Source organism: Lontra canadensis, unplaced genomic scaffold (assembly GCF_010015895.1).
Source record: "Lontra canadensis isolate GAN:19392208 unplaced genomic scaffold, GSC_riverotter_1.0 scaffold16, whole genome shotgun sequence".
NCBI lineage: Eukaryota > Metazoa > Chordata > Mammalia > Carnivora > Mustelidae > Lontra > Lontra canadensis.
The window spans coordinates 19286120-19312137 of NW_022631010.1; the positions used below are offsets into that span (position 1 = coordinate 19286120).

At 45.8% G+C, this 26018-nt stretch overlaps 1 protein-coding gene across 2 annotated transcripts in view; it reads right to left on the reverse strand.

Annotated features, from left to right (window-relative positions):
* Positions 1 to 9437: 9437 nt before the first annotated feature.
* The window catches only part of BFSP1 (beaded filament structural protein 1), a 42563-nt gene continuing 25982 nt past the window's right edge, over positions 9438 to 26018 (reverse strand). For both annotated transcript variants that reach the window (XM_032859391.1, XM_032859390.1), the window contains exons 5-8: positions 24671 to 24778; positions 14149 to 14369; positions 11481 to 11566; positions 9438 to 10393 (exon numbers count right to left, since the gene is read on the reverse strand). In XM_032859391.1, the coding sequence (XP_032715282.1) occupies positions 9438 to 10393; positions 11481 to 11566; positions 14149 to 14369; positions 24671 to 24778 (1371 nt within the window). The remainder of the gene's footprint in view (positions 10394 to 11480; positions 11567 to 14148; positions 14370 to 24670; positions 24779 to 26018) is intronic.

A 26018-nucleotide genomic window follows, 5' to 3' on the forward strand; every position in this document is an offset into this window, starting at 1 on the left:
TGAAAACTCTGGAAAACCCATTTTCTTTCTTTTCTCTGCCCCCCCATATTGGCATGTATGTCTGTCTTCTCGAACACCATATGACCTTCTCTCTATAATGCTTTAAAATGTAATAATATTTATGATTTTTAAAAGAAGTTTATTACCTGTTGTGAAGGTCTTTTTAAACCAGTTTAGATTTAAAGAAAAAATTAAGGGAAACCATCAAAAATTCATTTCATATAACAGTCTGAAAATAAACCAAAGGACATTATGTGTGCTTATGTGTATAAGTGCACACAGAAATATATATATATGTAGACTATATACACGTGTGTATGTATGTGTGTGTATATATACACTTGTATAAATGTAGATACACACATATGCCTAAAATGTGTGTATGTGTACTTATTGAAGAAACTGACACCATATTCATCTCTAAAAGAATATTCAGAGAATATCAAGATGATTCTGGCTGAAGAAAAAGGCCGGTGGAAATTCAGGTGAAAGTGTTCATTGATTCCCATTGCCTCACTTCTGTAATTTTGCAGCTTTCTGTATAAACATTAAATGTCTTATATAGCAGCAAAAATATAAAATAGTTGTCCATATTTTCACAGCTGTGGTATAATTTATGAAATTAGAGAATAACTTAGCAGCTTCTTAATAGAAATGGCCAGTTTTGATATAAGGATACAGTATATAAAATATATATATAGTGCTATATAAAAATATTTGGTCTCTATTTCGTTTTTTGCACCAGTATTAACACAAAAATATGTCTGGCTAGTGAGGTTTTTATGATATCCCTGATCCTAATGCAAGAGACAGTTATTTATAATCATTTATTTTAAAAAATGAAAATAAGTGAATTAATCAAGTTAACATTGTTACTCCCTGTGACAAAATTTTATAAGTAAATTTAAAAAGACATGTTGTAAATTAGGAGACTCAACAATAAAACATTACCTTCCAGAAACCATGTGGGATGCGATATATATTACATAAAAACACTTTCATCCATTCCAAGAGTAGATAATAAAAAGTTCCCAAAGAGTGATCTAAAAAGCCTGCTTTCACAAATATGCCTGAGAGATTTATAATTAGCAGATCAGTCACATACAAATTATGATCTACAGCAGCATTTTTCAAACTCAGGTTATATGCCATTAATAAGTTATAAAAAAAATTTAGGGAATCAAGACTAATGTTTTGGAATAGAATAAAACAGAATAAAATAGAAGTGAAACTAGAATAGAATAGATCATGCATTTTAGTGGATATTGTTTCTTGAAATATTTGTTCTGTGTGTGCGTATGGAAAGCGAGAATGTGCATGTGTGTGCGTGTGTGTGTGCATTGGCTCACAAAGTAAATATTTCTTACTGTGGGTCATGGTCAACAATCTTTTAGAAAGACTCTTCTAGAATGTACTCATCAAGCTAGACTGAGTTATGCTGTAGTAACAAACAGCCCCCAAATTTTAGTGGCTTAACACTGCAAAGGTTTACTTATCATTCACATGAGTTCCTCTGAGGGTTCAGGAGACTCCCTGAGGCCACAGACTCAGGGACTCAGGGTGCTTTAATCTTCGGCATTATGGTTTGTAATCACAACACAAGACTCCTAAGTGACCACACAGAAGAGAACCCATGGAGGACCCTCATCCTCTCTTTATGTTCAGCCTGAAAGAGATACATAGGCCATTTGAGCTACTCTGCATTGGTCAATACTGGTTAGTGACCCTGCCTCAATGCAAGGCAGCTGAGAAATGCAGGACATCTAATGGAAAACTTGATGAGCTTTGGAGAGAGCTTGACATTCTCTTAAAATATACTAAATAACTGATTCACATGGCCTCCTCTCTTCATGGACAGTACCGTGAACAGTACTGTCACCCATATGACCACAAACTATTCTAGCAATCTTAACAGTTATAAATAAAATACTGATGTATTTATCATGCATGGTTCATTGTGAAAACAATGTTTAATTTTGTCCTAAGATATAAAACTTATCAAACCCAGTTAGTAAAATCTTAAGAGAGGCTGTGACCAGAAACAGACATAGAAGGTGTAAGGTCCAAAGTCTGAGGTTGTGACCGAGACACTGCTTTTCTATACTTAAGTTCAAAAATCGATTTCCAAAAGATAAGTTAAAACTGATCATTCTTCTAGTGTTATTACTGTACTGTCATTGTTAATGATCCCTTATAAGTTAACAAGAGTTATTTTCATGTGATCAGTGCCTTCCATTGTTTGGACTGAAAACCACATACTACAAAACCTTTGGGAAACATAGCTCAGCCTTTTAGGGTTAGAGAAGGAAATGCTTAATTGGGGAACTGGTGCTCTCATAGCCAGAGCAAGTTCTTGCATGCAAAGAGTTTATTTTGATAGAAATTTCTAAAAATCAAAATGCCAAGATTAAAGACAGTAGTTGTGAGAGAGAATAAAGGGTTCTAAAAACTCTGAGAGTCTGAAATAACATCAGCACAGAATGTGACCTGGACCAAGAAAGATGATTTGGCTGCAGCCAGCTGGGTGGTTCTCTGTATCCAAAGAAGGAATGAGTCAACAGAAAAGGTGGGGAGAGGGGCCAACATTCAGCATGTGGGAGCTTAAGAAAATGGAGAGTCAGGGGAACAAAAGTTGGCGGATGGGATCTGGAGCTGTTAAGGGTAGGGAACCACAATAGGCTTGGTACAAAGGGGAATTCCAGTCTTGGAAGAGCTGAAGTCTATTGAGGACAGAGCCCAACACATGGGAAGCCAACCTCAGTCAATACCACCCACCTGCCAACGGTCAGATTCCATGCCTACCCACAGCTTCCTGAGCCTTATTTGGCTTCCAAGGGACATTAACACTAGGAGAGGGGATAACCAACACGAGGGACACCAGTACCTGGATCTCTAGGGGGAAAGATCCCCCTTTTCCATTGCAAAGTAAGTAGTTCTTCAGTTTTTCCACTAGTCTCTTATGTATTTAGTTGCTAAGAGACCCTTTCCTTGGGTTCAAAAAACGTCAGTTGACTTTGCTTGTGAATCATAAGGGGTGAGGAATCAAAGTTTAACCTGAGGCAAGTTCTCCAAGCCAGCCTGCCAGCTTCATTTTTCTCTTAGAAGAGTCTCACTGTTTTGAACCTGAGGATAGAATGAACTGAGGGTGAGAAATGCACTTGGCCCAAAGGGATGAAGACTTTGTATTGCTAAATTCTTCATGTTCAGCACTACGTGGTTTGGGGTAGGGTGGGGGTGATTGGAAATCTCGGACCACAGAGTTTTAGATGCCTCAACAGCCAAATGATTCTCAGAATTCCTTTGGTTGGATGTTAACTGACCCTGATTTCCAACATGAGGCTTCAGACCAACCTGCCCTCGCCATCCCAAGTGTGGGTGACCCACCTCACAGTGCCTTCAAAGATGTCCCTTTGCACCCAAGAGGATACCCCACCAGCTACTCCAAGCTGGACAGAAGGCAGGTGCTGCAACTTGTTTCTTTCTCTGGAGCTGCTGACTGACCACAGGTGACAGATAAACGTACTAGGAAGCTCCTGAACACAAGGATTCAAGTTTGCAGGTGAAGAGGCAGGTGTGACTAGTGAGTACCAGCACTGCAGAGTTATTGACCAGGGATGTATCTCATGGTAGAACATACATCTCGGGGTACCTGGGTAGCTCAGTGGGTTAAGCCTCTGCCTTCGGCCCAGGTCATGATCTCAGGGTCCTGGGATTGAGCCTGCATCAGGCTCTCTGCTCACCAGGGAGCCTGCTTACCCCTCTCTCTCTCTCTGCCTGCTGCTCTGCCTACTTGTGATTTCTGTCAGTCAAATAAATAAATAAAATATTTAAAAAAAAAAAAAAGAATATACATCTCAACCCCAAAGCCCTGTTTGTTTGGATAAAATATAAGTCTGTGTGGCTTTTTGTGGCATTTATTTGTTTTCATCCATCATGAGAAATTGAAGTCAAGCATTGGTACTAATCAGGGTACCTGAATGACTCCTTTATCATCAATGTGCCAAATGTCATGAGTTTTGAGGGGACTTCATTCGCCAACACCCCAACTATGAACTTATGGTACAAAAATTGCAGGAAAACTAGATTATAATGGGTGCTTGGAGATGTTTTCTTACAAGCTTTACGTCGAGAGAACCAAATGGAACTTTCCAACATGAAAGGAGAAAGAACAAGTAGAGAAGCCAGGTTAGACGTGTCTTCTGATATGTAAATTCATTTTATGATAGACCCTGTTGGAGCATGCCCTATATGGGGGCTCAGCAAACTACAGTCCAGGGACCCAATCCAGCCTTCTGCCTGTTCTTATAAACACACTTATATTGTAAACAGTCATGCCTGTTGGCTTTTGTGTTGTATTTTAGCATGTTTTCATGCTAAAGCAGCAGGACTGAGTAGTTAGTTATAACAGAGGCCGTACAGCCTATAATCTGGCCTTTATAGAAAACGCTTGCCAATTTATCTCCTTGGCCTGTCCGGGAGGTCACCTGTAGACAGTTTCCGCACCTGCCGAGGATGCTCTGCTGGGGGTGTTCTCAGACTGCAGAGACGCCCCAGACCTAATGGGCAACAGGCAGAAGTGTCAGGGAATCAAGGCCCTGGGGCTGGAGCCACCCTGACCTGAGCAAGAATGGGAGCTGGTGCATAGATATCCCAGCTTCCTCGCCTCCTGTTGGGACAATCTGAAGATTTCCTACCTGGTATCTTCCGGGGTCATGCAGCCCGTGCCAGTGCCTCCCTTTCCTGCCTCACACCCTCTTCTGTACCAGTCAAAAAACAGGAATCCGACCCATGATGTTAATAAGGAAGAGTGAATATTAGGTTAGGCAGATACCTAACCGACTGAGTTAATAAGGAAAAGTGAGTATGAAGAAATATCACCTACTTAATTAGAAAGGCAAAAGAGACCACTAAAGGACACAGACCAAGCAATCTAATACATGCAAGTTAAGAGCTCACTGTGAAGAAGGTGGCTCTCTGGAACCATGGTGGGGTCCCCGAGAAGGGCACCACCCACCCAACTCCCCCACATGCCTAGAGCTGATGCTTGAGGGCAAGTGGACAGCCTGGAAGGCCCAGACTTCTGAACAGAGGTATCAACAGTTTGGTGACGGCTTCTCTGGGGAGACTGTAATGAGGCTGGTTCTGGAAATTTTGGAAAAGTTGAAAACTGGGCCATGGCAGCGGCCGTGGGAAGGAATGGCTGCTGCCCGGGGAATGAGGACAAACAAGGATCAGGTCCCTTCCCCCTCCTCCAGCCTTGCCCTCTTCCACTCCCAGGGAGACACTGGCAAAGCAGGGACACGGTCACAGGGTCCAGCCCCAGCACCAGAGTGTGGGGAGGCAGGCTTATAGCTAAAAGATGGGTGCTTCCTAATAGCACTCTATGTTCCTGTGATCACAGCTCTAGGAAACCCCCTGCACCCAGGACCCTGCATAGGGGCTGCTTCAGGATCTCTAGGGTTGGATCTCTGAAACCAACTCTGCCTAATGGAAACAAGCAGTGCGTGCAAAGCATGCATAGTAGCTCTCAGAACTCAAGGAAAGTCTGAAGAACCAGCCTCAAGGAGCCTAGAGAAAGAGTAGAGATAGGAGCAACCCTAGGGAGAGAGAGACAGAGGGAACGAGTAGTGGGAACATCAGAATTCCCCGTCACCAGCCAGCTCCAGCATTTATTTCCAGCCTCGGTTTTATTGGGCTCAGATTTCCAATTCCAACCGTGGGTCTTGTTGGAGACACTTGCCCACCCCAGAGCCAGAGGCAGGCAGGATGTCTTGACAGTCTGATCAAGGCTGTATCTAGTGTAGGAGGAGCAGCCCCTCAGTCCAAAGTCAGGACTGCCACCTGAGGACTAGGGGTTCTTGCTGGGCACATGCCAACCAGGCAGCAGTCTTAGGTTGGGTCCTCCCAGATGCTGAGTCTGAAACAAGGTCAAGTCATTTACTGGAAAAAAGCATCTATATACAGGGAACAGGAAAGTAAGGGACGGAAGGAGACTGATTCGGGGCATATGGGTGAGTGGGTTTCTTTGGGGGTCTCTAGGGCTCACTGGGGAGAGTATAGAACACAGAAGAGTTATCCCAATGGAGGGCAGAGGGAGCTGGGGTATTTATGCACCAGGTCCTGTCTCTCCTGGTTGAGGGCTGCTCCTGGGAGCACCAACGCCGCAGTGCTCCCAACATGCCAGGTGTGTAGACTGAGCACATTCCAATGACCACAGCAGCCCCTGACACAGACTCGCATGCGCTTGGCTTGAGAAGCCTGGGGAAATAGGAATGAACCAGATCAACAAGGATCAGGGGATCTGGGGAATTAGCACCCAGGGCTGCTCACATGACAGTAGTTACTGGTCACTGACTCAAATGCTTGGTGAATGGGAGGAGTGGGCAGCTTGGATTCAGTTTCCTTAGGGGATAGGCAGCTTCAGGAGACTCTCGGTCCTGGACTTGAGCCTAAGTCAGGGAAGAGGAGGCAGGGTCTCTCTGGTGCAACAGTTCAGGCCAGCCTCCTGCAGCACTGGCACTTAGGAACCTCGGGGCTTGTCAAATGTCTGGTGTTCTCTCATCATCGATGCTACAGGGAGGCCTGCACTAAGCCCTCATGTTCACGACAAGAAATACTTTTCATCAGATTTAAGTGCTTGTTTCCAGAGACCTCAGGGAGAGGGCAAAGCTAGAAAATGACCCCATTCTGCAGCTCCCTGGGGAAAACAGAACCAAGCATGGAAAGTGGAGAGAAGCAGGTAAGGAAAGAGCAACCAGGATTCTGGGGGACAGGGGACAACTAGCCCAACTAGACCCCAAAGTGTCCATTGCAGGCAGCCCCACATTTCCCATGGTAAGCCTGGTTCAAGGGTGAGGTGAGGCTGCCTAAAAATGGGTGTTTTCTTGGTTCCTGTCTCCTTCCTTGACCTCACCTCCTCCATTGTCCCTCTACAGTCCCTTTGATTTCTCCTCCTTGAACAGGTTAAGTTCATTCCTGCCCCAGAGCCTTTGCACTTGCAGTTCCTCTGCCTAAGATGCTCTTCCCTTGACTCTGCACATGACTGGCCCACCTTGTCATTCAGATCACATGTCACCTCATTCATGGGGTCTTTGCTTGATCACCCAATCCAAAGTGGACCCCTAGTCACTCTTGCATGTCACCCTGTTGGTTCCCTTCCTAGTCTCATCTCTCCAATGTTCTTTTATTTAGTTATCTATTTGTGTATTTCCTTCCTCTCCGTGCCAAAATGTCCTGTCTGTGAGAGCAGAACCACATCTGATTTTCTCTGCTGTGTCCCCAGTACCCAGAACCCTGCAGGGCACAGAACAGGTTCCCCAATCCATTTTTGATGATAGATTAAATACAATATAAAAATAAACTTTCTTTCCAAAAAGATTCCCTGCCTTCTAAAATATGAACTGAACATACAGTCCACACAATAAAGTCTTCTGTGGTTGTGATGTTGAATATAATATACTCACTGATCCAAATTCCTAGTACATTCTGAGCTCCAGCTAATGGTTTCCATCATTCTCTCTTTAGCTTTTAAATTATAAATATTTCAGAAGTGTGTAATGGAGTGGGTCCTCCATTCTGCTTTTGGAAAGAACAACAAAAGCATATTTCTTTCTTGAATTCAAAACCTCAAATGAATTCAGAATAAGAGTTTTTTAACGCTCTAAATAGATAGGAAAGGTAACCATTTAGTATTCTTCCTATTATTCATAACAAAGAAGTAATAGAATGTAATTTACGACTCCATCAATTTTCTCGAAAAATGTATCGCCGTCTTGCCAGATACTTTTGCTTAGGTAGATACAATAATCCATATATTTAAGCACATTTACCAGTGCCCTTATGAGCATCTACACAGGGAAGGAGGAATTTCTCAACTGGTGTAAGAAAAAAAAAAAAAAAGGCAGAAAGGTAGTAGAAAAACAGATGCCTAGAGGCAAAATAGAAGTTTCTGTAAAGATTGTAGTTTGAGGGCACCTGGGTGGCTCAGTCGGTTAGGTATCTGCCTCCAGCTCAGGTCACGATCCCAGGATCCTAGGATAGAGCCCCATACATGGCTCCCTGCTCAGTGGGGAGTCTGCCCCTCCCTCTCCCTTTGCCCTTCTCCCAGCTTATGCTCTCTCTTGCTCCAGCTCACTCTCAAATAAATAAAGTCTTAAAAAAAAAAAAAAGAAAAGATTGTAGTTTGAAGTAATTTGTTTCCTAGGAAGTGACACAGTAAGTACCAGAATGCACACTTGTATGAGTCCGTGTGCACATGTGTGCAAGAGAGTGTGCAAACACATGTATATCACAGTATACTGCATTACAGTCACTGAGATCATTATAAACCTGAGAAATCTCCCCTTATCAGCACAGCACGCTGTCTGGCACACAGCATATGCTCCGTAAATGGTGGACTCTAGTAATCAATTAAGTAACTCCCCCACAAGGAAAGTTGCAATGACATTTGATTCTGCTTTTTGGAACCTGACCCAGGATCGCAATTTCTGAGTGAGAACATTTTCACTGACTCTGACACCGGGACACTGGGGACATAAGCTGGGGCAGCTGGCAGGGGTGCCCCACTTCACTTTGGTTCTCATGGCCCCTTACCATTGCCGAGTATCTCCACACCTGAGGTCCGAACACCTGCACCCCTACTCTGCACCTGCGGGTTTTCTCGGCGCCCCCCCACCCCCTGCACAAGCTAGCGCCGTGCGAGCAGCCCTCCACTCTGGCTGACAGGAGTTTATGGCTGGTGAGCCCGGCTCCCTCACCAGCTCCAAAGCGTGTGTCCTATTCCATCTCCCAGCATCCCTTGGGGTGACTGAGCTCCACGTGCCCACAACGCTAACTGATACGGTAGCACACACCTCTTACTGGCTGCCTTGCCGCCCCCGTCTCCCTCTTGCACTCCCTTCCTGGCCCTTCCTGGGATCACATCCCAAAGAAATCCGTTCAAACGCTTGCTTCAGGATCAGCTTCTCCGTGAACCCGAACGAAGACAGATACCTTTCATCCTGTACCACCGACAAAACACTCCCGCATCTGAGCACATGTTTGTGCTTGAAATGCAACAAAAAACCACCAGCTGCTTCAATGAGCATGCTTCTGTGTGAAGTCCAGACACTTCCAGACTCTCTAATGAGTCTCTCAATGACCCACGGTGAAGAGCACTTCTCTTTCCTTAAAGGAGCAGGGTTTGACGGCCCCTTGAACATGGCACCCTGCCCTGAACACGGCTGACCCACCTACGATCCCAAGGCCCCTGTTAATTAGACAAACGGTGTGCGAGCAAAGAAAACTTTTTAATTAAGGCTTCATTGGCAATGTCAGATGGGCCAACTATGGTCTAAACCAAAAAGGAACCCTCACTCTTTTATCACGTGTCCTAAAATATCAAAGCACTTCCCCTACACTGGCCGCAAAGACATTGTTTCCCATTGAGCCCAGGCGATTTAAGAGCTCGTCTCGCCCGATTTCTTCTTGTTTGCCTTTGTTTTCCCAATCATGGTCTCCACAATGACCGCTGTTTCCTCATAGGTCTGAATGCTCTCGGTTGAAAACTTCTCGATGGACTCCATCACTTCCACCTTCTCATATGCCAACGTCCTGGGGGGACTTCTCTCCTGCGGGCTGCTGCTCCTGGCCCCATGCTCCTCAGATCCACCCTGAACCACCCCAGGCCTCTGAGACTGGGGTGGAGATGGTTCCTCCGGACCAGGTGTGACCACGGAACAGGGCCTCTTGGACTCCTCATCCTCCTTTTGGTCCTTCTGTTTCTCCCCAGGCCCTTTCAGTCCTTCGGCGTTAATCTCATTCTCCTTGCTGGCAGCATGCTGGTTGGGTGGCTGTCCGTCTTCCTTCCCCTGAAGATCCCCCTGTCCGTTCTCCAGCGGGGGCCCAGGCTGCTCAGGAGATGGCTCCACAGGGCTGTCGCGATGCAGAGAGTCATCCTCGATGGAAATGACCACTCCACCTCTGGCTGGGATTGAGGACGAGCAGAACACAGGGTCTACATAACTGGCATCCCCAGAGACCAGCACATACCGCCCTTTGGTGTAGAAGTCAGCTGGGGGCTCGGGGGCTTGGGGGCTTTTCACTTTCTCCTTGACCTTCTTGAATAGTTTCCCAAAGGCTTTGCTTATCTGCCCTCCATCTGGCACGTCCTCTGGACACGCTTCTGGGGCTGGGGGACTGACTTCATCACCTTGTGATTCAAGTTTACCTTCGCCGCCTTCTTTAGGAACGACCTGCCCCAGCTTTGTGTTTTCTGGACCCTGCAAGGGTAGGTCTTCCAGACTTTCGTCAGCTTTGTCTTTAGCAATGATCTCCTTTTTCCTTGGAATGTTCTTGGGGAGACCTTTTTGTCTTGGTTTTGCTGTTGTTATATCCTGCACAGCCCTAGTGAGATCTAAAAAAAGGGGGGGCATAAGTCAAGTTTATCGATGAAAGAGGAAGAAAACGTATTTGTTGAAAAACAGGTTGTCAATAAATAAATTATTAATATTTAAATTTAAAAATTAAAATTAAATAAATAAAAGAAAAATAGGCTGTCTTGAAGACGAATGCCTAGCACTGGGGTAGACTTTGCAATACACGGGGCAAGCTGTTTGGGTCTGACCCATAGCACCCATGACCTACATGAAGGTCCCACCTCTACAATGAGCTGTGTGACTTTGGACAGGTCGCTTGACCCCTCTGGGCTTGCAGAGGAGAGGGAAGGTGCTGCCTGTTCTGACACTCACAGTTTCCATCACACTGAGTACAACTTACTGGAACATTCTATGGCAATAACGCTGGGTGTCCACACCCCAGCCCCTGCTGAGCTCATGATGAATACCAGTTAATGGAACTCATTCTACAGAGTCATCCTCGCCTTGGACTTTTCTAAAGGAGAGACAGTAGATCTGCCTGGGTCTCCCATGTGTTCTGAATGTCTTTGGGTACCAGAATCATATTGATCTTCCTTGCTCCATATGCACTGCAAGCTAAATAAATACAAATACCCCTCAAGTGGCATCCCCTTCCTCCTGGGCAAAAAGAGCAGGCAATTATTAAATTCAGAAATAATAGGAATCTTGAGCCGCCTAGACAGCTTGGTTGGTTAAGCAATCAGCTCTTGATTTTGGCTCAGGCCATGATCTCAGGGTCCTGGGATTGAGCCCCACATCAGGCTTAGCACTCAGCACAGTCTGCTTGAAGATTCTCTCTCCCTCTGTCCCTCCCCCTTTCTCTCCCTAAAATTAATAAATAAAATCTTAAAAAAAAAAAAAAAAGAGTGAAGTGCATAAACCTGGCGATTCACAGACCTGTACCCCTGGGGAAAAAAATATATGTTTATAAAAAATAAAATTAAAAAAAAAAAAAGATAGAACATTTAATTTCCAGATGGATCAGAAGAAAGCATGAATGCCAAGTTCAGGAAGAAAGACATTTGACTTTTTTTTCTTGCTCTTCTATGATGGAAAACAGCAGAAACCAGGGTTGAGGACCATTACCTTTCCCACCAACCCGAGAGCTGAGAGAGGTTCCATGGCTCGAGGTGAACAGCGTGACGGGAGTTTCAATGAAAGCAGAGCTCAGCCTGGAGAAAGAACCAAAAAAAAAAAAAAAAAAAAAAAAAAAAAAAAAAAAAGGATGGTCACCAGCTTTAATTCATCAAACTACATAGTCGGTCAGGGCAAGAAGTGACTCTCTGATATGAGCAAAAATGAGGAAAGCTTTTGCTGGATCAGACTATTAGTAAACCACACTAGACAAGGATGGGAAGGATTTCTTTGAGCTGAAGTCATAAACTATGAAACACACATATAGGAGAATTGTAAAATGGGAATTACTTATAATCTAAAAATGCCATTTCTCTGTTAAACAGAGTTTTTGTTTTGTTTTTTTAATAGAACAGTAGCCAGCCCAGGGTGAAGTATTTAGGGCAATCAAGATATGATAACTCCCACTCTTTTTTTTTTTTAAATCATATGCATTATATAAATAGAGAAAAAATTGATAAAGCAATGGAGATAACATTTAAACAAGTGGTGAATCTGTGAAAACAGTGTTCAGGGGTTCTGTGTTATATGCTTGCAACATTTCTATCAACTTGAAATTAGAACGAAATTAGAACTCTGTGAACAAACGAACAAAAGGGCTATCTGATGAACTTTCTGTGAAGCCTTGCCTCCAAAACAAAAATTTTCACAGTCACTTGTACTAGTTCAAGATTTATTTTCATGTGTGCATAATACATTCACTATAACATAAATATAATTTAGGACTGTGCAACAATCCATGGACCATAACTGCAGAAAGAAAAAGAAAATCTTGCTTTCTCTGCTCAACATCTGAGCACTGGCAGTCAAGACAGAGCATCCAGAGTGAAGGAAAGAACCGCTCCTCGTGGAGTAATACTGGGTGCTTCTTTTTTAATTCAATATAGTCCCCCCAAATCAGCAAGACTGAATCAAAGAATCCAAACTTAATAGAGAGTGAGAGTCCTTCTATGAAGTAACTTCTGTGAGTCCTCAAACTGCTCTCTGAATGGTATCTACAGATACAGACATGGACACAGACACAGATATAGATGATGTAGGTGTAGATCAACATAATACAGATGCAGACGGAGATAGAAATGCACATGTACCTGACACAAATGTGCACGACAATGACGTCGGAGCAGGTATAAGGGTGCACATACCTGAAGATGATGTAGATCTAGATGACGTAGATGCGGATGAAGAATAGGGGTATGTATCGGCGACAAAGATGTAGATGGCATTAGATGTAGGTGTACGTGGTATAGAAATAGATGATGTAGAGGTAGTTGTAGATGATATAGATGATGTAGATAATGTAGAGGTAGGTGTAGATGAGGTAGGCGTAGAACATGTAGATATAGATGATGTAGGTATAGATGGTGTAGATATAGATGGTGTAGATGGTGTAGATGCAGATAATGTAGATGTAGGTGTGGGTGGTGTAGATGGAGGTAAGGTAGGGATGGGTGTAGGGACAGGTGTATGTGTAGATGTTATACGTGTAGACACAGATGGTGTTGGCACAGATGTAGATGCTATAGAGGTAGGTGATGTAGATAATGTAGCTTTAAGTGTAGATGTACGTGTTCACATGGATGATACGGATGCAGATGCAGATGTAAGTGCAGGCGTCAGTATATACAGATGTGTAGAGCGATGATGAAGAGTGTAGGTGTAGGTGATAGAGACATAAAGAGAGAGAGATTGAGAGAGGGCTAGGGAATTCAGGATAGGGACAGAAAATAGAGGTAGGGGACAGCGAATAGAGATAGGGATGGGGTAGGGTGAGGGATAGGGATTAGAGATGGGGATAGGGATAAGGAATGGGGATAAGGATAGGGGATAGGGATAAGGAATGGGGACAGGGACAGGGGATAGGGATAGAGAAAATTTCCCTGCTCTCCTAAAGTTGATGGAGCTCAAGTCACAGCTCCATTATGAACAAGACCACCCAGTGCATCGACAGTCACACTACTGACCCAACCAGCTGATGAAAACGATAGTGGGGCACCTGGGTGGCTCAGTGGGTTAAAGCCTCTGCCTTCAGCTCAGCTCGTGATCCCAGAGTCCTGGGATCAGGCCCCGCAACGGGCTCTCTGCTCAGCAGGGAGCCTGCTTCCCCCTCTCTCTCTGCCTGCCTCTCTGCCTACTTGTGATCTCTGTCAGATAAATAAATAAAATCTTTAAAAAAAAAAGAAAAAGAAAGAAAGAAAGAAAACAACAATAGTAGCAGCAGGAACACCACCACCACCTCCAAGATCTTGCTGAGTGGGGCACTGTGCTACGCACCCCACCTGCTGCATCTCTTTGAGTACTCCTGGTCATCCTACCGGCTAACATGTCTACATTCCCAGAGGCTTGAGGAGCCAAAAGCAAGCTTCTCTGTGAGGTCTTTTGCGACCACCCTACTGAAAATTTCAAACACCCCCACCATTGCCCTCTGGCCAGGCCCTCTCTCGGGTCACCAGGTACTCCATGGTGCTTGTCTTCTGTTCCAGAATCATCCATCAGCTGCCTCCCCAACTAAGATTCCAGCTCCACAAGGCCCCGTACCCATCACCTGGCACACAGGAAGCAAGTGGCCAGGACAGGGAGAGGGGTGCAGTCTCAGATCGAGGCCCATCTGTGACCTCACCTGTTGCCTTCATTCTCAATGATCCGATGGTACCGCTCCAGCTCATTCTTCAGCATCTGCTGGGCGACCACCAGCTGCCGGCAGTCGTAGGAAGACCTCTCCAGGCTCCTCTCGGCCTCCTCGATCTCCTTCCGCAGGGTTTCAATCTGTTCGTTATAGAGCTGAATCTCGTCATCGTAACACTCGTGGGCATCTTTAATAGCTTGTTCCAGGGCCGAGGTCTGTGGGCAAAGACACAGGTGTGAGGAAAGCCCTCCTGCCTCTTCTAAAAAGACACGGACTTGGCAGAGAGAACCCGGCCTCAAATACCCTGTTTTGTTTGCTTTGCTCCTTTGTTCCTCCTCCAGTTTCACTGTCGGCAATGAATCACTTTGGAATCCTGGAGCCAGAAAGGAACCTGAATGCTAGCCCTGTCTGAAATCCACCCTTAACGGAGCCCTCACTAAAGACAGGCTAAGGACGGCAATCCCAGAAAAGAAAAAGAAAACTGCTGTCCCTGGAATAAGATGTAGAATTCGGATAAGCTGTATTATTCATATTCTGAGTTAGCATAAATCTGACAGCCAAAAAAATAGAAGCACACATACTGAATAGATAAGATGCTATTTTTACTAAAATAAGGAAGAGGGGGTGTTCTTTGTCCTTATTTAATCACTATGACACTTTACTTTTGTCCTAATTTCTGATTAGTAAAGTTATATGTCTGGGCAGCTAAAGTGTACAGGGTTACACTATTAACACACTGACACAGGGCAAGTCAAAATTAAGGTAAGAAAATAGAAATATGATAGAATATAATGCGGACTTATATTCACTTTAAGAGTTTCTAACAAGAGTCATGGGTGTACTCAGTTACAAGCTTAGTATTTGTGTAGTCGTGACGCTTTTGCAATCTCATTTTCCGAGTAGAAAAGAATTCACCATGCATTATCAGTCCTCAAAACAAAATGAAACACACCAAAAAAACCACTTCTACCTAGAATGGTGCTTCCCAAAATTCAAAGGAGTCATGGGGGCCAGACAGGTATCTGAGTTCAACTTCATATATGTCTACTAAAGGCATTTCATGCACACGGCTGAATGTGCGTATTGGACAATCTAGAGGATGAGAATTCCTACGACAACTGATTCCTCTCTTCACATACAGATGTTGCCTTGGAACAGTGAAGTTTCCTAACTGATGACACTTGAAAACTTAGCTTACAACGGTTTTTGGAAATGTGTCTGTTGTATCAGGAAGGAAGGAAGGAAGGAAGGAAGGAAGGAAGGAAGGAAGGAAGGAAGGAAGGAAGGAGGGAAGGAAGGAAGGAGAGCGGGGCAGAAGGAAGAAAGGAGGACAGGAGGGCGGGGAAGGAGATGGAAAGGAAGGAAGGAGGGAAAGAAGGGGTACATCTACTCCACACTTTGGGAAGTCATCTGCCAGCCCATGTCATCCCCCTTGTCTGATGTCTGTGCCATCTTGCTCATAGAGGGGTCCCAGCAGTAGTGTGACGCCACTCTCCTGACCAGAGCTACAAAACCAGGGCTGGGTCAGACACAGACCCGCCTATCACATGCTTCCTCTCTGGGGAATTTGGAAAAGGCTCTCAGAAATAGCAGTGAGCTGGTGGCAGGTTCACAGAACCCTGGGGCTGCCATCTTGGAGTGGCCATCTTTCATAACGTGCATGAAGAAGTTAAGAAAAGCAGTTCTTCAGACAGGCAGAGAAATGAAGCCGAAGGGCAAAGACAAACAGACATGAGAGAGTTTGTGGGAGAGAAGGGAGACGGAGGGTGAGCAGCTAACCCAGATCTAAGTTCTTGGTTCCTGCCCGGAACCCTGCTCTCAAATTTCATAAACTGTATTTTATATCCTGCTCCTTTGGGGGGGACGAGGGAAAGTATCTTTAGAGTGGAGAAACCTGGCAGACACCACCTTAACCAAGTGACCCCAGTTACAACACCAGCAGAAGACACGCCCACAAGATGTTCCCCTGATGAGAAGCGCTGAGAAGGACACTCACTTCTGTGGGTTCCAGCCAGGAACGCACAGCCACAGCCTAATCCTGAAAAAAATATCTGGGAGCCCAAAAGGAGGGTCATTCCACAAAATAACTGGCCATCAAGGTCATGAAAGACAAAGAAAGGCAGGAGCTATATCCTAAATTGGGGTAGACTAAGGAGACACAACACGTAAATGTGAGTAGGATCCACAGGAAAAAAAAATGTTGATGGGGTTAATTTGTGAAATTGTTGCCAAGTCTATTACAAGGATGGTATCATCGCTAATTTCCTGGTTCCAATCACGACACTGCGGTTATTAACTAAGGAGCTACCATTTGGGGAATCTGGGTGAAGAGTATGCGATCAACCCAGGGGCTCTCTTTGCAGCTTTTGAGAAGTCTAAAATTTTTTAAAAATAAAATTAAAGCGTTCTGTTTCCTGCTTAAGCTTGATCGGGTTTCTGTTCCTCCGAATAAATGAGCGTATTAAATTCACAGTTACCTGTCATGTCAAATACCAAGGTCTCCCACTAATTCCCAGCCTGGCTACGTGTTCCGACTTCATTTATAGTGTTCACACACTATAGGGAACGCTTCCAAGAGATAAGCACTTTAAAAGACCCCTTCAAGGCTAGAGGCTCAGAGACAAGAAGCCATCCAGGAATGGAAGAAACCCAAAGTCACACATTCCTTTTCTACGGTGCAAACCTGAGAACAAGCTTGGGGGACCCTGGCCGCACTGGGGGCCCTGCAGCACAGGCCAGACAGCCCAGGGTCAGCCGGGCAGCAGGGAGGGCTGCTTTGATCAAAGCTTACCTTTCTCCAGGGACAGGAAAGAGCCTGTGCCCGCAGCACACAGACTTTAAAAGTACACATTTTCGGGACGCCTGGGTGGCTCAGTGGGTTAAGCCTCTGCCTTCGGCTCGGGTCATGATCTCAGGGTCCTGGGATCGAGCCCCGCATCAGGCTCTCTGCTCAGCAGTGAGCCTACTTCCCCCTCTCTCTGCCTGCCTCTCTGCCTACTTGTGATCTCTCTCTCTCTGTCAAATAAATAAGTAAAATCTTAAAAAAAAAAAAAAAAAGTACGCATTTTCCACAAACAAATATCAAGGGGGAAAAAAGAGACACAGAATGGATCAAAGAGACTTAAAAGACACAGAAACCAGTTACAACCTGTGGACCTTATTTGCATCCCAATCCAAACAAAGGCTAAAGAATGAAATTGTGGGAAAGAATCTCCACTGGCTGATTCTGTTTAGATGATAATCCAGAAAAGACCAAACCAAACAGATAGAGACCAATTCAGTGGTTGCCTGGGAGTTTGGGGAGAGGTGGGGGAGGGGGCTGGCCATGATGGCAGCTCCTGGGAGAGGGGACTATCCTGTATTTTGATTGTGGGTATGGGTAGAGCGCTGCGTGCATTTGTCAAACAGATAGAACATGTACAGAAAAGGGTGACAAGGGCTGTTTGCAGACAGCACCTCAGTTAATGATGAGTCGATCGGAGATCCGATCCCTGATTTAGTGATGCTAAAGAATTATCGTTAATTATTACAGGTGGGTTGACGGACTCACGTTCTATAAAAGGAGCTCTCTGTTCAAACACGGCTGGATCAGATGATTTGGTGTCAGGGATTGTTTCAGAATTACCTGGGGGTATGTAGGGGTGTAGGCAATATAAGAGGGACCGTGTGTTTCAGGGGATGGGGACCAGGGGCTCATGAGACTGTTCTCTCACCTGTAGATACTTCTGAAGCGTTCCAGAATAGAGCAAAAACAAGAAAAAATTATGTGTACAGCGAGTCTATTGCCCCCCTTTGGGTCTGGGTTCCCCAGCCCCGGGTGGGAATAATGTTTTGTGCAGGCACGTTCTCACTCGCAGCAATTGCCCTGCCGCAGGACCGCCTCCCGGGGACGGGGCGATTAGGACTTCTGCTTTACAGAACAGACCCACAGGCCAAGGGACCTGCCAATCCATACAGGATTCAGAGCCGCCTTGGCAGGGTCTGAGACGCTTCCTGAAACTCTGGACCCTCCTGAGTCAGCCACCTCCCAGCTGCAGGAGAACAGGACACACACGCACATACACAAAACACATACTCTCTCTCCCCCCCACCCTCCACCCTTGGAAGCCCCCCCCACCAACTCCCACATAGCAACAGACAAGCATCACCAGCATGTTCTCACTGGAGACCTAAGGGACTCAGGGTGACCCCCCACACAGACTTCTTCCTCCCTGGCCATATCCACTTGACAAACTTTTAAAGGTAAGTAGGATAGCAACGCATTGTCATAAACTGGGAAATTAGAAACTAGGAACTTCTAATCTTCCAGGGCAAGTGTGATTGTTTTCTGTATCTCACGAGCTGGTGGTTTGCTGGTGGGCGTGGCTGGGTGGTTGGCTGGTGGCTGTCCTCTGGTGGGATCTGAGGGAGGAACGCCTGCCCTGGGACAAGGCTCTAGGGACGACTGAAAGGTGTCTTCCAATCTCTGACGGGCACTGGTGCTCTGCCTGATTCTGCTTGTGTCTGCCAAGAATCCACAGTCTCCAGTGAAGTGAGTTTATAAAACTGGATTTACATCTACATCACTGTGGTTTTTACAGATCAATAATTTAAACTTCATCACAGGACACCTGGGTGGCTCAATCAGGTAAGCATATGCCTTTAGCTCAGGTCATGATCCCAGGGTCCTGGGATTGAGCTCCACATCGGGCTCTTTACTCAGCAGGGAGCCTGCTTCTCCTTCTCCCTCTGCTGCTCCCCCACTTGTACTCTATCAAGTAAATAAAAATCTTAAAAATGAAATAAAATAAGTAAATAAAATCTTAAAAATAAAAGATTCATCAAAAGGAGGGATATTCAAGAAAAATATTAAGAGCCCCACTTTCACCAGTGTAAAGGAGGCCAAAGAGAGGTCTCTGCCACAAGCAATGTTGGCACCAGCGTGGCTGCCTGGGAATGAGACGCGACTCCTCCTATAGGACCCCACAGGCCAGTGTGGGAGGTGACTCACTGAGAGACACGCCCAGGGCAACACCAAGCACCGGGAGGCCCTCAGGTGCTGGAGGATGTCAGAGAAGGCCAGTCCTGGATACCGAAGAAGAGAAGATTCTTCTGGAAAGAGGAGAAATGGTAAGCAAAGGAGCAGATGCCAGAAACCACAGGAGAGTCAGGAGAGGAAAAGAAGAGAGAGTAGCCCACGCATGATTCCAGGTTTGCTGGAGGGGAGCAGCCACACGGACACCGGAGAGAGAGGTGGGTGGAAGGGCTGGGCCGTGCTGCAACCTGACCTTCACCTGGAGCAAGAGTGATTGCTGTGTTTCTCCTTGGGCCGTTTACAGCATCTGTGAGCAGCTGTGGGCAAGAGCTACACCATGCCCTGCTCGGTATTCCCTGAACCTCAGCTGGAGCTTAGCGTTTAAGACTGAATGAAGGAGTCAGTGTTTGAGCACAGCAGGGGTCAATAGGGACCCAGGACAGTGACTGGCAATGAGTCCCCACCCGGAGTGGTGACCTCCTGCTTCAGTCCTCTTAGGCCCCCCGAGGCCTTTGGGTCAAGTCCTTCTTTAAGCAGGAAACGGTTCCTTTTTCTCCACATCCTCACCAACATGGTGTTGTTTCCTGTGTTTTTGATTTTTGCCACTCTGACAGGTGTGAGGGGATACCTCACTGTGGGTTTGATTTACACCTCCCTGATGTTGTGCTCAACATCATCTGTTTGTCTACAAAGAGGACACATACCCCAGCATTCAGACACTCTTCATGTGTCACCTGTATGTCTAATTTGGAAAAATCTCTATTCAGGTCCTCTGCCCACTTTTAATTGGATTAGTTGTTTTTTGGTGTTGAGTTGTTTCAGTCCTTTATCTATTCTGGATATTAACCCATCATCAGATACATCATTTACAACTATCTTCTCCCATTCAGTAGGTGAATGGGTAAAAATGAATGGAATATTACTCAGTCATTAAAAAAAATGAAATCTTACCATTTGCAACAACAGGGATGGAGCCAGAGGGTATAATGTTAAATGAAATAAGCCAGTCAGAGAAAGACAAATACAATATGATTTCCCTCACATGTGGAATTTAAGAAACAAAACAAATGATTAGACAAATTAAAAGAACAGACAAAGAAAACGGACTCTTAACTACAGAGAACAAACTGATGGTTATCAGAGGGGAGGTGGGGGGGATTGGTCAAACAGAGGGGATTCAGAGTACACTTGTCTTGATGAGCACTGATGCATAGAAGTGTTGCACCAGGGGGCGCCTGGGTGGCACAGTGGGTTAAAGCCTCTGCCTTCGGCTCAGGTCATGATCCCAGGGTCCTGGGATTGAGTCCCACGTCGGGCTCTCTGCTCAGCGGGGAGCCAGCTTCCTCCTCTCTCTCTCTCTGCCTGCATCTCTGCCTACTTGTGATCCCTCTATGTCAAATAAATAAATAAAATCTTTAAAAAAAAAAGGAAGTGTTTCACCATTACACTGTACTCATGAAGTTAACATATGCTGTATATTAATTTTACTTCCATTTCAGTAAGAGGGAAAATTTAGTTCAAAAAAAGGAAATGGAAGAAATCAAGTGTCCTTTACCAAAATCTACCACTAGATGGGGCTAGGCAACTTTAATGAGAAATGATAACTGGGGAGGTTCACTCCTTCCAAGTAATAACATGACCTTTTTCACTTTTCCTGTCACAGAAATTCTCAGTCAATGCGATTAGGGAGCTAGAAGTGCCTGTCCCTTTTCTTCCACCTCTAAGAAGTGCCATCCCAGTGGTCTTATGCATGGGCTATGTTCGGCTTCAAAGAAGGGGCTGCCAGCTCTAAGGGAGGGTGCTATTCCTTCCATCCTGTGGACTGGAGTTCTCAAACTTGACTCTGTACAACCACCCGGGGGGGCTTGTTACAACAGAGATTGCTGGGTCCCACCCCAAAGTTCCTGACTCAGTAGGTCTGGGATGGGCTTCTGAATGTGCATTTCTGATGTTCCTCGTTTAGGGACCTCACCCTGAGGACCATGCTATGGAGGGTTCTGGAAGTGTCAGATCCTCTAGAGACAGAACCAAATGCTATGGTTCTGCCAGGTGGGAGCCTTCAGGCTACAAGGAGTTCTCCCTCACCCCCTCCCTCATCCCCAGGCATAGCACTGGCCCTGCTGAGGGGCTAAGCTACCAAATCTCCCTCGGAGCCCTCAGCTTGGCTCCATTGGGAAGCCTCTAAAACCTTTAAAATCAGCAAAAAAGCCATCCATGAGCATTTCTTGAATAGGCTATGGAAGGCCCAAGCCAGGGACTCAAGTGGACCAGACATAAAACATTCTGACCCAATCTGGGGCCCACCCCCATACCCGTGTTCTCAAAGTGTGGTTCCTGGATCAAAATACCATCACCTGGAAACTCAGAAATGCTCATTCTTGGGCCACACCCCAGAACTACCGAGTCAGAAACTCTTGGGTGGACCCAGCCATACCTGTGTTTTAATAAGACCCAATTAGGCAGACTTTTGGTCCCATGACCTTTACCCATGAAGATGTCATGTTACACAGCAAAAGGGACTCTGCAGATGTGATTAAGGTTCTTAATCAATTGACCTTAAAAAAACAGGGAAACTATTACAGATCATTCCTGATCATATGAGCCCTTGAAAGGGGGCTCTCATAAGACAGAGAGTTTAGATGTCCAAGAAAAATTCCACGCACTGTTGCTGGATTTAAGGATGGAGGGGGCCGTGTACCAAGGGACATGGGAAGCCTCTAGAACAACTCCTGGCTGACAGCCAGCAAAGAACTGGGGTCCTCCATCCTACCTGCCCATAGAATTGAATCCTGCCAACAACATGAATGAGACTGGAAGATTCAACACGGAGAACCTCCAGAGAAGAAGGCTGGCCAACACCTTTATATCACCCTTGTGAGACCCAGAGCAGAAAAACCAACCAAGCCTGCCCAGACTTCCAACCCCGTGGAAATGTGGGATAAAGCATTGCTGTTTCAAGCCCTTGCACCTGTACAAATTCATTAGAGCAGTGAGAGAAAACTAATACAACCTGTGTTTCTTCAGACCCACTGCTAGATTTCTTTAATATAAGCACATAAATTATGATATAGAAAATGACTGGTAATATTTGGTAACTATCTCAACAGAATTGGTTTCTTTTTAATTATACATACTTTATTTTTATTCTATGCCCTTAACATTTCTCTGAGAAGCGGTTCATGGGCTTTACCAGGTGGCAAGGCGGGTCAAAGAAGACCCCCTATTTAGAAAGACAACATCAGAGCAAGACCAGTAAGTCTTGGCAGTAACCATGGGTGGGGACAGGCAGCCAAGCAGACAGACTGATTTCATAGTCTCAGCAACTAGGTTAATCTGTGAAGCAAGGTCTTTCTTTTACATCTAACAAGCACATACATGTACATAGAAACAGGCACCTTTTTGCCCTGGAATTGGAACTTACCATGTCAGGCTGGGCTCTTGCATCTTCTCAGTGCAGCCACGGGAAGAGCCATAATTTACATCACAAACCATAGACATCACACAAGTGTGTGTGTGTGTGTGTGTGTGTGTGTGTATGCGCATTTGAACAAACATAGATATTTCAATATGCAAACATATATATTTAAAATGCAGGATTCACCAAACAAATCCCACCATTACTAACCATGCACTTGGTTATTTCTTTTTCTAGCTTAGACTAGTGTTGTCAGTTCCTTCTTTTTTTAATGCTCATCAATTCTAGTTAATTCATTTTACCACCCAAATGGTAAAATGTTTTTTACTTTTTTACAATGTAAAGACTGGTCCACGTCTCCGGGACCAGTAGGCTTGAGTCCGCATCTCCAGTCTCTCATTCACACACACATATGCACACATATACACATACACACAGATACACAAACTTATATACATATACAAATATACGCATATACACATATGTACACAACATGCACAAATACACACATATACGCATGCATACCTACACACAAATAAACACATACATATACACACGCATGCAAACATACACACACCCCCATATACTCACGCTCACTCTATTCTTCCCAGGCCTCAGAGGAGACCACAAATTACCAAGTCACCAAAATGGTGCGTCTAGTCCCTGTGCCATGGTTTGTCACGAGAAGGATGAGTTTAAAGGCAATACTCAATTTCTCAAGCAGTGAGCTTTACCTCAGGAAATAATCACCAGACCCCAGTTTGCTTTCAGTGGCTCCTGAAAGTTGCTGCAGAGTGACAGGTTTGTGCAATGAGTGGTGGGACAGAAAGGAAGATTCTGGAACTCCACGGTCCCCAAATGAGATCCTGGGCAGATCTGGAGGGCACTGAATTGCTACAAAATCTCCACATCCATTGAGGCTTTAACTTTTTATTTTGCAGGCATTGAAGGGTTAGAGACAAAGTAACATATCAATGTTCTAGATTTCCTAATTAGTCCAATTTTGCAAACTTTTTGTTCTTTTGTCCCTTACCTGTACTTCCCAAACCAACTGTCAATTTATTTTTAGATTTTGGAAACGCAGGTGCACAGTATATGAAGATTTAGTATTTTAACCCAACGTGCCCCATCAGGATGGTCAGTAATGAGAGAAAGAAAACTGGAAGGAATCAGGGGGATGAGCCATGAGCTCATTAACCAAGAAGGAAAGCCACAGAAAGAGGAGTGAGTTCTTCTGGTGACTTCAGTTTTCAAATTAAGCTTCACCAAAAAAGGGGGGGGGGGTGAGGAGAGGGGTTAGAAATGGGAGCTTTATGCTAAGCAATTCTAAGCAGAGGCAAACACTGTCACAACCACTCTTTCCCAAGCCATAATCAAATTCCAAAGTAGAAGGCTCCTGGGTGGCTCAGTGGGTTAAGCTTCTGCCTTGGGCTCAGGTCATGACCCCAGGGTTCTAGGATGGAGTCCTGTATCGGGCTCCCTGCTCAGCAGGAGTCTCCCTCTCTCCCCCGACCTGGTCCTGCTCACTCTTTCTCTTTCTCTCTCTCAAAAACAAATATATTTTTAAAAATCTTTTTTAAAAATTCCAAATGAGAGATTTTAGGTCATGAAACGAGAAACAGGAAGTACAGATTTGACCAACTAGAGGATAAAAATTCCAACTCTTTTTATCCATCTTTTATTTTTAAGAACAAGGTTAAACTGGGCAAAACAAATCAACGTGCAGAAGCCTTGTTGGGGGAGGAGTGGCACGAGGGGAACCTCTGAGACTCCTGGAATTGGCATGACCCATTATCCCTGCTTGCCCAGGACTCTGCCAGTCTGGGCATGACAGTCCTCCATCCTGGAAACCCTCGGCCAAAGCAGGACAGCTGGTCATGCTACTCAGAAGGGCCAGTTTCTGGCTCAGAGCACTGGACACACAGGTGTGTTGAGTTTCTGAGAACCCCACCCCGGCCCCTGTGGGATACTTACACGCTTTTCTGCACATACAGGACCCTGGAATACAGTGTGTTATAAAACCTGATTCACGTGTGTGGCGTGAATGCCCAATGGCGAGCAGCGGACACGAGGGTGAGGAGCCATACCTGGGCCTGCAGCTCCATTCTCTGGGCCTGTAGGAGGGACACCACCTCCCGGCCCTCCTCCAGCTGACTCTGCAGGACGGTGGCTTCCCTTTCCGTCAGGAGCTTCTCCTGCACAAAAAGGCCCGACTCAGCATTCACAGACGCCTGATGTATGAGGAAATCCAAAGGGAAAAGGGGCAAAGAAGGTTCTTCACATTTGTGTCCCTTTGCCCAAACTCACATGCTGAAGCCCTGTCCCTCAGTGGGATGGTATTAGGAGTTGGGGCCCTAGATGAGGTCTTGAGGATGGGGCACTCATGGTGGGGTTAGTGTCCTTACAGATAAGGAGGCAACACCTGAGTGCTTGACCGCTCTCTCTCTCTCTCTCTCCCCAAGATGCCAAGGAAAGGCCACATGAGGACAGAGCAAGAAGGTGGCTATCTACAAACCAGGAAGCAGCCCTCATCAAAAGCCAAATCTGCCAGCAGCCTATCTTGGACTTCCAGCCTCCAGCACTGGGAGAAACAACTGTCTGTGGTTGTGTGGCCCCATCTGTGCTGTTTGTCACAGCAGCCCGAGCTGACTCAGACAGGCCCATCCATGGCGGCCACCCTGAATTCATGCCTTTTCATTGTCTTCAGAGCCTGAGCCATAAATGCTAGGAGGGTAACTCGCAGGACACCCACAATTTAGACCTGGCTGTGCCACAAACAGGCCAAGAGCCTCGGAATAAGTCACTTTCTCCTTCTGTGAAAGGGAAAGCTGGGAATGCCGACTCTCGCCGGCCTCTGTGGTCTGTTCATGCAGATGGCACGGTCGGTCTGGGCTATCAGCCGCGCCAAGGCCACAGCTGCACCAGGCAGAGGCCGTCGGGCTGCAAGGGACTACAGGGAAGTAGGGGCCCCGGGGAGGCTGCTGTCCCACCCTAGCCACACTCCAAGGAACCCTAGCCACACTCCAAGGAGCAACATGGGAGAAGATCCTTCCTCAATCTCTCCACACCACTGAGTGGGCGCCATTTCGCCAACCAGCCCCTCCACAGTCTGTTCAAAAACATCCAAATCCCTTGTCAAAAAAGCCTGACTCTGCTCAAGAGGAGTGCCTTCTGACACGGAGCATGCTGCCTCACCTCCGGGCACAAATCAAACTCCAAGCATGAGCCCGGGGCTCCCCTCTTCAAAGCCACATGGGAAAGGCAGCCCCCCCGCCCCCATTTTCCCTCACTTTGCAAAGTGGCTGGTGCGACAGCAGAGACACAGAGATAGCTACAGCAAGACAGACAGACAGACGTGCACTGAGGGAGCAAATGTGGGCCCGGGGCCACCACCCAATCCCCTGGGGGGAAAGTGGAATCTGAGATATAAATGCA